The sequence below is a fragment of the Choloepus didactylus genome, chromosome 18, assembly GCF_015220235.1.
Source record: "Choloepus didactylus isolate mChoDid1 chromosome 18, mChoDid1.pri, whole genome shotgun sequence".
NCBI classification, from domain to species: Eukaryota; Metazoa; Chordata; class Mammalia; order Pilosa; family Megalonychidae; genus Choloepus; species Choloepus didactylus.
This window is the reverse complement of record NC_051324.1, coordinates 8,698,521-8,710,759: the sequence shown is the minus strand read 5'-3', so window position 1 is coordinate 8,710,759 and position 12,239 is coordinate 8,698,521. Positions and strand designations below refer to the sequence as shown.

At 43.0% G+C, this 12,239-nt stretch overlaps 1 protein-coding gene across 1 annotated transcript in view; it reads left to right on the top strand.

The window, feature by feature from the left end:
- Positions 1–12,239, top strand: part of GLP2R (glucagon like peptide 2 receptor) — a 64,714-nt gene that overhangs the window by 41,161 nt on the left and 11,314 nt on the right. The window contains exon 11 of the mRNA XM_037809523.1: positions 3,595–3,683. Coding sequence (XP_037665451.1) covers positions 3,595–3,683 — 89 coding nt within the window. The remainder of the gene's footprint in view (positions 1–3,594; positions 3,684–12,239) is intronic.

Genomic DNA, 12,239 nt, shown 5'->3' with positions numbered 1-12,239 from the left:
TTTCTAGACAGGGACATCAGTATTCTGTTGGCTCAATGTCTGAAGGGACTTTGCTCCATTGTCTCTCCATTACCCCCCTCTCTCGGCTCTCTCACCATTGTACAGAGATTTTGTTTTTTTTAATAAATTGTTGGAATTTTCTCCAAAATGAAAATGCTTTGTCAGTGGGTAAGAACATTTTTAAGGCATGTGTTACCTAGTATATCACATATAGAAATATCATGTAAATATGGCAAGTTATACTTCATCTAGCAGAGTGTGACAATGTCCATTTCATTTTATACTTTACAGAAATGAAAAGAAAAAAAAAACTACTAATGTACTCAGTGGAAAGCATATCAGACTATAATTTGAACCTGCATCTTCTTGGGGTGTCAAGTTAATTTGGATATTTGCCCTTGTATGCTATTTGTAGTTCCTAAAAAGAAAATTCTTTGCCATTTATTCATTTACCTTTAAGAGCAAAGATCAGAAAACTATAGCTTGTGGACCAAATCTGGCCCATGGCCTATTTTTGTATGGCCTGTAGGGTAAGAAAGGTTTTTACATTTTTGAAGAGTTGTAAAAAAAATTTAAAAAGAAATGGTGACAGAGACTGTTTGTGACCTATAATGGCTAAACTGTAGAAGAAAGCTTGCCAACTCCTGTTTTAGAGCCTTATTGATTCTGTTATCAATTTGTATCTGTTTTTATATGCTAACAGTAATATTTTTATTATTTTAGTGCAAATTCTGCAGGCCTTATCTTTTTTTTTTGACCTTTAGACATTTACATATTCTATTTTACAATCGGTTTGTTTTTCCTTTGTAGTATCTGCTATTGCTTGTGCAGAGGTATTCTTAAATCTTTCCAATGTTAAAACAACTGTTAACAAGAAACCTCCCTCCAGCCCTGCAAATAAAAGGAGAAGCCATCCTTATCCTGCCCCCCTCGACGGCTGCCCTATCACTGTTTCCCATCACGGACAAGCCTCTTAAACGTTGTCTACACTTCCTCTCTCTCTCCATATTTCATACACAAAACGTAGGGTTGAACTGGCTTGTGCTCACATCTCTGAGCGAGCAGCTCGTCGCTAAGTGCAGTCTTACTTTGCTTAAAATCTAGTATTTAAACCTTCTTGAGCTCTCCCCTCTGTGAGCTTCCAGGTTACCATTCTCTCTCCGTGATTCCAGTTGCCCACTCTCCTTCACTGTCTCCTCTTCCTTCACCTTTCCCTTCATGACAAGGTATTTCTCGTCACCCTCTTTTTCCCTCAGTCTATACCATCTCCCCAAGGCCATCTTGCCAACCCAATAGCTTCATGCTCTGGTGGGATCGCCGTGCTGATGTCCAGACATAAACACCTAACTGCCTTGGGACATCTCTTGGGTCCAAAATTGGGTTCCCCAACCCCACGTGGTCCCTCTCTTTGTAAATGGCGTGACCACACGTTTGGGGTCTACCACGAAACTTTGAAGTCACAAAGGTAACTTGGCTCAAACTCCTCAGCAATATCAAATCCGTCACCTCTTCTCCATCACTGAAGTATCTTATCTCACCTCCCCCAGGAACACCGAAACTGCTTCCCAACTGGTCTCCTATCCTCTCTGGCTCGTTTCATGGTTTCAGAAGAAAACCCAGACTCCCCGGTGTGAGCCCGAAAGGCTCTGCAGGAGCGAGACCTATCTCCCTCTCCAGCCTCACTCCCCACAAGCCACATTCTCATTCTCCAAGCCCTGCCTACACCCTACCACTTGTTGTTCTCTGTCTCCAGGCCCTCACCTTTGGTTGCCCCCTTGCCTGGCAGGCTCTCCCTCTTGTCTTCACCTCAAGCCTCAGCTCAGAAGTCAGCCCCTCTGGAAGACTTTGCTGGCCATCATGTCTGGGATGGACCCCTCTGGTGTGTGGTGATGGTCCCCTGGCCACTCCTCCGTCATTTCACACTGTAGGACTTAGCAGATGCTCCCGTAGGCTGTGAGCTCATTCAGAGCAGGTTCTGGTCTTTCAGCTCCCAGGGCCTAGCAGAGCCCAGCATGTAGTAGATGCTCGGGGGTTGTTGGCTGAATGGATAAAACATGCACAGTTTGCTTTCCACAATTGCCCTCTTTTCTCATGGGTTTCACCCTTTTGTCTCAACTGCCACTTCTTTTGCTTTTTTTTTCAGGAGAATAAAGATCCAGGGAGAGAGGGACCTCCCCTCATCCTTATCTCCCTTTAAGAATGTTCTGTTTCCTCCTTTCCATCTGCTTCCTTCTGCTGCTGCTGCTGCTGCTGTGTTCTCTTCTTTCTTTCTCCCATGAGTTTGTAGCCTCCTTCCACCCCTAGAGATCATTTCTCCTAAGATGCTGAATTTGAGCTCCATACTCCCTTCCAATATGATGCTCCATTTCCACCGTCCTAGCTGAATTCTTTATCTATTGCTTATAACAAAGTACCCCAAAACATATGACCTGAAACAACAATAAATATATATTATCTCACAGTTTCTGGGGGTAAGGAATTTGGGGGTGGTTTAGCTGGGCAGTTTTCTGGCTCATGAATTCTCAGGGAGTTGCAGTCGAAATGTCAGCCAGGGCTGCAGCCATCTGCAGGTAAACTGGAGCTGGAGGACCAGCTTCCAAAGAAGGTCACACACAACTAGCAGGCTGGTGTGGTTGTTGGCAGGAGGGCTCCTGAGAGCCACTCCAAGGCTGCTTGAGTGTCCTTTCAACATGGCAGACGGCTTCCCCTAGAAAGATGGAGAGAGAGAGAGAAAATGCTGAGTGGAAGCCATCTTTTGGGGGGACCCAGCCTCAGAAGTCACATAGCATCACTACTACCACATTATTTTCATTATATGCAAGTAACTAACTTAATCAAGCTCACATTTAGGGGGAGGGAAATTAAGCTCTGCCTTTTGAAGGTAGAAGGGTCAAACAATTCATGGGCATATTTCAAAACTTCTACCAAGGCTTGCAAGGAAGGACTGAATTTTCCCAGCCTGTGACAGCTGTGGAAAGAAATTTAGAGAATGGAGAACATGTGCTTCCAATGAATCACATGGCAGCAACCAGACCCCAAGGTGGAAACCAATAGGGCTGGAGGTGATTACAGAAGAGAGGCAGTGTGGCATTCTGTTTAAGGGAAGGGAGGATTGTAAATCAGAAAAATCCGAATTTAAATACTGGCTCAGCCACTTATTAGCCATGAAACCTTGGGAATTGTGCTTCACCTTTCTGTGCCTCTGTTTCCTTGTTATATTATGGTGACAAAAAATAGTCATGGCTACCTCTGAGGGTTGTTAGGAGGATTAAATAAAATAATGTATGGAAAATCCTTAACCCAATCCCTGGCATGGTAAGTAGTTAATAATAATAATAATGAAAATATCCGGCTGCCTTCCCCAGATGGCTCTAGTGGTGGGCCTCCCGAAGGCAGAAGGATAAACTAGCTGACTTTTTAAGGTCTCTTACAGGCTTTCAATTCAGATGGCCCTGGAGACTGTGTGAATTATCATAAGCACTTACCTGACCAGCTGACTACCCTGCTTTACAAGGACAAGTCCAAGGTGACCTTGATATTCACAGCCATATGGAGCCCATCATGCACTTACCCACATCTGCTTTTATTTTCAAGGTCAATTTCTTCATCTTCCTGAAAATCCTCAAGCTTCTCATTTCTAAGCTCAAAGCTCATCAAATGTGCTTCAGAGATTACAAATACAGGTGAGTGGTTTTTCTGACCCCTTCTGGCTGTTTCATCTAATGTCCCAGAAATGAGGGAATATGTGGCGTTAGTATGTGTATCTCCCAAGGTGAGGGTATTGGGGAGAGCCCCGATGAAAAAGGTATCACGGGATCACGGAGGACTTTTCCCAAAGATGGAGACCTCCTGACCCCATGGAAATGACACATAGTTCCTCCAGCAGAAAATGTCAAAATGCCTCTAATGATGAGTGTTTTATGGGGAAGAGAAGAGTCATGTGAGGGAGGTTTGATGGTCACCTCCTGGGGAAGGGTTTAAGGCAACAGCAGAGAAGATGCATTCATAACTCAGCAAAGACTATTTGGTTCTTAAGAAATAAGACCGTGAACATTTGAAGTCCAAGGAAATACATTCTTCCTACAGTCACTCTCTCTTTGCGACTTGCCGTCTTAGTTTGCTGTCTTTATTGTAAAAATTGATGATCCTTATCTTTGATGTGACGTGTGAATTTCAGCAGGGCGCTTGGGGAGAGAGTGGTTTGTGTAGCTCGGAGGTAGGCATTTGAGCCTACGTAGCCTGGGAGAGGACTGTGCGCGTGCGGATGATTTAGCTCTGTTTCTCTTTCGATGGTCAGAATCTGGTCTAGATTTGGGTGCTGGGAAGGTAGTTTATCCCATTTGTGGGGCAAGCACTTTATGCCTGCCTTGCGCCTGATACTGTGCTTGGAACACAAAGTTAAATACGATGTGGATCCTGTTCAAGGGAGCTAAGGATCAGGGCATCAATGTGGGGTGGCCATGACCCCAGACTTGCCCATTCACTTTAGGCCAGTTCCTTGGCCTCCCTGGACCTGCTTTCTCGTGTGCACATGGGAGTGTCGCCCCATCTCCTGCTTGCTGAGAAGTTAAAGGAAGGTCAGGGACATTAACGTCCTCATCTAATCAGACTTGGTGAGTGGTACTGGCCTAGGATCCCAACCCCAAATCCTGCCTTCCTGAAACCCTCCCTTCAGGAGGTCCAGAAGGGTAAATACACACAGTTCACAGGTGGCTGGGAACATAATTCCTTCCTTCTGAAATCACCTTGAGTCCTCAGTTTTTCTTGACTAGCATTCTTTACAAATCTCCAGGCATCCAGGTTTTGTCCTTGTTTCGTTGCATTCTTTGTATTTGAAAGTTCTTGATGTATCACATATTCTACATTAGAGAAGCTGAGAAAGGAAAAATATCCCAAGTGCAACTAAGAGTGACATTTTTAAGGAACTGCAGCCTAGAGAGGAATGTCCTGGGAGAAAGCCATTTTGAAACCAGAACTTTGGAGCAGACACCAGCCACGTGCCTTCCCAGCTAACAGAGATTTTCCGGACACCATTGGCCATCTTTCAGTGAAGGTACTTGATTGTTGATGCATTACCTTGGACACTTTATGGCCTTAAGACTGTAACTGAATAACCAAATAAACCCCTTTTTTTATAAAAGCCAATCCATTTCTGATGTTTTGCATTCTGGAAGCATTAGCAAACTAGAACAGATTTTGGCCTCAAAAATATTTGATTAAAAATTTATGCAGCTCATGACAACCTCTTTCTAGAAATAACCCCTAACTAACTCACATTCACCTGCCCTGCCATTTTCTATTTATAGTATTTTACAATTTCTGTGTATTTGTATTATAAATTATTAAATGACATCAAGGTTTTTATTTTAATGAGAGAATTTTTGATGAATTTGACAATGTAATTACTTCAGATCCTGCTCTGACTTGCTGGGAAAATATTTGGTTTTATTTACCTCAATGAAGAATTAAAGTGTGCAAGTGGTGGGTTCCCTTGCTGTGCCTTCTAGCTTCTTACTTCTGTTTGCTTCTCACTAATGATGCTTACATGTGTAGTGGCTTAAAAGAAGTAAATTACCAATTTGAGGAGGAGTAGGATAGGACTTTAGAAACCTGACGATGAGTTGAGGCTCTTTGGGATGAATGACCAGCGCCAGTATCCCTCAGAAGTCTGAGGGTCCAGATTTTCTGACTCGTAATCCATTGGGATGAGTCATTTAAGGCACAATTATTTTCTCATCACCTGATCTGAGCACCCACTCTGCAGCAGGCCCTGAGCTGAGTGCTGGAGTCCTGTGGACTAGCCAGATGTGATTCCAGATCAGAACCACTGATGATCCAAGTCCACCCAGTTCATCCTCAGAAAGCCCCCACAGAGTGCGGTTTCAGAGGTAGAAGGCTTGCTTCCTCCCAGCATGGGTTGTATTCTGGCTAGCCAGTAATGCTTGGGTTTCTTGGCTTTTCTTTCACATGGCAATAAACTCTCCTTTCTCTTCCTAGTTCCCACTGACTTTGTTTTGCCCATTTTTTAATTGGGTTGTCTTTTTATTACTGGGTTGTAGGATTTCTTTATATATTCTGGATATTAAGTCCTTATCAGATATGCGTTTTCCAAATATTTTCTCCCATTGAGTAGGCTGCCTTTTCACTTTCTTGACAAAGTCTTTTGAAGCACAAAAGTGTTCAGTTTTGAGGAGGTCCCGTTTATCTATTTCTTCTTTCGTTGCTTGTGCTTTGGATGTAAGGTCTAAGAAACTACCTCTGACCATGGGATCTTGAAGACGCTTCCCTATGTTTTCTTCTATAAGTTTTATGCTCCAATGTTTAGGTCTTTGATCCATTTTAAGTTACTCTTTATATACAATGTAAGATATGAATCCTCTTTCATTCTTTTGGATGTGGCTATCCCGTTCTCCTGGCCCCATTTGTTGAAGAGACTTTTCTGTCCCAGTTGAGTGGACTTGGCTGCTGTAACAAAAATCAATTGGTCATAGATGTGAGGGTCTATTCCTGAACTTTCAGTTCAATTCCATTGGTCAATATATGTATCCTTATGCAAGTACCATGCTGTTTTGACCACTGTAGCTTTGTAACATGCTTTAAAGTCAGGAAGTGTGAGTCCTCCAACTTTGTTTTTCTTTCTCAAAATGTTTTTGGCTGTTTGGGGTCCCTTGCCCTTCCAAATAAATTTGATAATTGACTTTTCCATTTCTGCAACGTAGGCTGTTGGAATTTTGACTGGGATTGCATTTAATCTGTAAATCAATTTGGGTAGAATTGACATCTTAAGTATACTTACTCTTCCAATCCATAAACATGGAATGCCCTTCCATTTTTTTAGGTCTTCCTTGATTTCTTTTAGCGATGTTTTGTAGTTTTCTATGTACACGTCCTTTATATCCTTGTTACATTTATTCCTAGATATTTGATTCTTTTAGTTGCTGTTGTAAATGGGATTTTTTTTTCCTGAGTTCCTCCTCAGACTGCTTATTAATAATGTATGGAAACACTACTGATTTTTGCATATTGATCTTGTATCCTGCCACTTTACTGAACTCATTTTTTAGCTCTAGTAGCATTGTAGATTTTTGGGGACTTTCTAAATATAGGATCATGTCATCTGTAAATAGTGAAAGTTTTACTTCTTTCTTTCCAATTTGGATGCCTCTTATTTCTTTTTCTTGCCTAATTGTTCTAGCTAGAACTTTCAGCACAGTGTTAAATAACAATGGTGATGGTGGGCATCCTTGTCTTGTTCCAGTGTATATTAGTTAGGGTTCTCTAGGGAAACAGAATCAATGAGAGGTGTCTCTGACTATCAAATTTGTAAAAATGACTCATGCAACTGTGGGTATGCATGAGTACAAATTCTGTAGAGCAGTCAGCAAACTGTCAGCTCCAAGGAAGATGTCCAATGAACTCCTCAGGAAACGAACTGGCAACTTTGACAAACTCCTCAGGAAACGCTTCGCTGAGCAGCCGAAGAAGAAGTGAAGGTCCTCTAACCATCTCGCTTATAAGTCTTCAGCTGATTAATTGGATTAAATCCAGCCAATTGCATTCTCTCATTGTGGAAGACATGCCCTTTGGTGAGTCATCAGTCACAGCTGCAGTCAATTGACTGATGATTTAATAAACCAGCCTGTTGGTTTATTAACCAGCCTGAAACATCCTCACAGCAATTGTTAGGCCAATGTTTGCTTGACCAGACAGCTGGGTCACCTGGCCAAGTTGACACATGAACCTAACCATCATACAGTACTAGAAGGAAAGAAGTACACACGATGAGTGTGATGTTAGCTATGGCTTTTGCATATCTTCCCTTTATCATGTTGAGGAAGTTTCCTTCTATTCCTATCTTTTAAAATGTTTTTTATCAAGAAAGGATGCTGGATTTTGTCAAATGCCTTTTCTGCATCAATCGAGATGATCATGTGGTTTTCCCCCCTTTGATTTGTTAATGTGGTGTAGTACACTAATTGATTTTCTTGTGTTGAGCCACCCTTTCACACCTGGGATAAAACCCATTTGATCATAGTGTTTAATTCTTCTAATGTGCTGTTGGGTTTGATTCGCTAGTATTTTGTTGAAGATTTTTGCATCTATATTCATTAGAGAAATTGGTCTGTAAGTTTCTTTTCTTGTAGTATCCTTGTCTGGCTTTGGTAATGGGGTGATGTTTGCTTCATAGATTGAGTTAGGTAGTGTTTCCTCCTTTTCAAGTCTTTTGAAAGAGTTTGAGCAGCATTGGTATTAATTTTTCTTGGAATGCTTGGTAGAATTTACCTGTAAAACCATCTGGTCCTGTGCTTTTCTTCATTGGAGGTTTTTTATGACTGCCACGACAGATTCTTGAGTCCACCACTGGATATTCTGACTTAGTAAGTTTGGGAAGGAACCTACCAAGTGTACTTCTTACAGAGCTCCCCAGGAGATTCTGCCACATTGTCAGGGTAGAGGACTGCTGGAACTGATGGTCCAGTCAAATAACACATTGCTTTTTCTATTACAAGATAAACTGAAAATAGACATGTAAAGGACAGATAAAAATTAATATATATAATATACATAGAACTTTTATTTGTTATTTATTTTTTCTTCCAAAACCAAATGGATTGCCTGCATAGCCCTAGAGTGTCCATGCCCTCTTGGAGCCATTGATCTAGCAGAGGGTAAATCAAGATACTGGAGAGACCCTTGTGGCTGAGTGATGATTCAGAGAGGTTACTTTGGAGAAGGAGCAACCTTGCCTGGTGTGTTTGATCTGTCTAGAAATTCCTTTTCTTTTCTCCTACTCTCCCCCTCATTCAAGGCTGGGGTGCATGTCTATCTGGTGACTTCCACTGCCTGGGGTCTGTACTGGGACCTATCAGTGTTCCCAAGTGGGCTGAGACTTTGGAGGGCCAACTGATACCAACTGAAGTCATAAGAGACTAATATATCTAAATCAGACTGTGTAGTGCTGTGTAGTAATTAATTTTTAATGGCTTGGGGGAAAGGGGAGGGGGTTCCTTTCTCATGAAGTTTTGCATTCTTGACACCAGAAGACATGGAAATCCAAAGCAGTCACCAGAATACTGCTTGGTGATCATGTTGCCAAAGCAGAGTGGTTGGCACTGCAGGATGGCTGATGGTGACCTGACAAACCACCTTGGCCCAATGTTGCCTCTACCTGGCAACAGGACGTTTCATTCTGCAGAGCCATTGACCCTGCCACAAGGTAGAGCAGCATAAATACTTGGAACTTCCTGCTTCTTTGTGCCTTTCACCACCATTTTGGTTGCCCATCTTCCTTCTGTCTGCTTACTCTTTATCTGTTCAGATAAAGTTTGTCTTAGTTTGCTGGGGTTGCTATAAAAAAGTACCACAGATTAGTTGGCTTAAACAATAGGAAGTTACTGTCTCACAGTTTTGGAGGCTTAATGTCCAAAATCAAGGTGTTGGCAGGATTGTGTTTTCTCTGGAGTCTGCAGTGTTCTGTTGGTGGCTCTCCAGCAATACAGAACTCAATCTCCACCCCATCACATGGCCATCTGTCTCCTTCTGCTTCCTACAACTGACTGTGTCCAAATTTCCTCTACTTATGAAGACTGCAGTCCTATTTGATTAAAGTCCACCCTGATTCAGTTTGGCCTCACCTTAATAACACCTTTGAAGGTCACACCCACAGGACCAGGGTTTAGGGCTTGAATATGTCTTTGTAGGGGACATGATTCAATCTGTAACAGTTACCAAAAAGTCCAGGACCCATCTGTTCTAGTTTGCTAATGCTTCACTGGAGGATGGCCAGTGGCGTCCGGAAAACCTGTTAGCTGGGAAGGCACGTGGCCAGTGTCTGCTCTGGAGTTCTGCTTTCAAAATGGCTTTCTCCCAGGATGTTTCTCTCTAGGCTTCAGCTCCTCAAAAATGTCATTCTTAGTTGCTCTTGGGGCGTTTGTCCTCTCTTAGCTTCTCCGGAGTAAAAGTCTGCTTTCAAAGGCCGTCTCCAAAATGTCTCTGTAAGCTGAAGCTCCTCTCTCAGCTCCTGTGCATTCCTCAACGAGTCCCTCTTGGCTGTAGCAAGCTCGCTCCTTCTGTCTGAGCTTATATAGTGCTCCAGTAGACTAATCAAGGCCCATGCTGAATGGGCGGGGCCACACCTCCATGGAAATTATCTCATCAGAGTTAAAACCTGCAGTTGGGTGGGTCACATCTCCATGGAAACACTCAAAGGATTCCAATCTAATCAGCACTAAAACATCGCCCCACAAGATTGCATCAAAGAATATGGCTTTTTCTGGGGGACATAATACATTCAAACGGGCACACCATCTCTCTGGATAACCCAAGCCACCTGTTTTTACTCACTTTGGCTGCTGTGTCCTATGGCATCTATGAGTGCACTTGCCCCTTTTACTCTTAGGAAGCAGTGCTAATTCTCTCATTTCCAGGTTCTGGGAGGGCTGCTTACTGTCACCCCAGGGTCATCAGCACCCCCAGCTCATGCTGCCATCTTCCACGTTGGAAGGTCTCTCCTCTTCCATCTTGCTCTCCCTCCTTGTCTCCCCTTAAAACCCTCTCCTGGGGTGAGGATGAGGGGCAGTGGAGCCCAGCACATTTTGTCCGAATTCTGAGAGGGACAGCCCTGCCTCCAGCTCTCCCCGATTTTGAGAACTTTCAGAATGTGGCTCTTGAGATTTGGCCCCCCACCAGAAGTGTATTTTAGGAAAGTTTAAATTAAACACATTTAGGCCCTGCCAAAGAGGCAAGTTGCTGGGAGCCAGAGAGCCCTCTGTAGCTCGAGCCCTCATCCCAGGGGTTTTACTGTTCAATCAAAGGAAGTTGTAAATGGCCCCGTCTGTCTGGCCTGGAGAGGGAGAGCTGAGCCAAGTGTGAAGGAGGAACTTCAGGGCTGTAAACAGCGAGAGTAATGGCCTTGGAATGAGTCCGGAGACACGCAGACCCTCAGCTGGGCCAGTTCTCTGCTCTGCGTGGTTCCCAGCACGGACGCTGTGCTCTTCCCTTGGATAGATGGTTGTGACTTTCCACATGAAGGGCAGGGCAGACTCGCGGTGAATTTACGAGTCATTCTGTTGTAGAGGAGAATCATTTCTTCACTTTACTAAATCCACGGTCCTTTCCGAAAGTTGCTCTCTGTGAAAATACTGACCGAGGGTAGCCTGTAGTGGGAAACCAAAGACTGGCAGTGTCATAGACTGTGGCAAAATGGATCAAAGTCATCAAGCAACGTGATGTCAGGGACTACTTCTTTAATATGCCGTAGCTAAAGTTTATTGATCATTAACGTGTCATGTACTATAGATCTGAGTGTTCCCACATGTTATATATGTAATCCTCACAATGACACTGACAAGAAGGTGCTATTATTAGCAAAATCGTCATTTACAGATGAGGAAACTAACAGAGAGGTTAAATGATTTGTCCGAGGTCACATCACTAGTAATTGGCGACACTGGGATTTGAACCCGGGCCCCAAGACCTGTCTTTGTTCTCTGCTGTCTTCGAGCTCAACTTTTCTTCACATTGCACTTGATTATGTGTCCAGAGCAGATGTTAATAAATATTTGTGGAACGGCTAAATGACTGCAATAAACAAAACTATTTAAATAAACAAATAATTATAGATGAAAAACCAGTGTAAACACAGTCCACAAGAGTACACTGTTATAATTATTTGTGGATTTTAATCTGAACAGACATACAAATAGTACTTTGTCTAAGGTAGAAGCTTAGAATAAGTTGAGGATTGGGGAAACCCTTCATGTCCATCCAGAGGGATGGCTGCTACTAAAATCGACCCAAACTTCATAAAAAGATGGTGATTCATTAATGATAATCCCCTATAAATGCAACGTGGGATCCTGGAACATTATAAAGGACATTAGTGGTAATACTGGTGAAATCCAAATAAAGTCTGGAGTTTAAGTTATTAGAAATGCATCCACGTGGGTTTCTCAGTTCTGACAAATGGACCACCATAATGCAGGGGCTCCTATTAGGGGAAACTGAGTGAAGGGTATATGGGAACTCTCTGTTCTATTGCTTTAGTTTCCCAGGCTGCATAAGAAAATACCATGGAATGGGTCAGGTTAAACCGTGGGAATTTATTTGCTCATGGTTTTGAGGCTGAGAAAATGTCCAAATCAAGGCATCATCAAGGCGATGTTTTCTCCCCGAAGACTGTGGTGTTCTGGGGCTGGCTGCTGGAGATCCTCCGTCCCTCTGTCACATGGCAAGGCTCA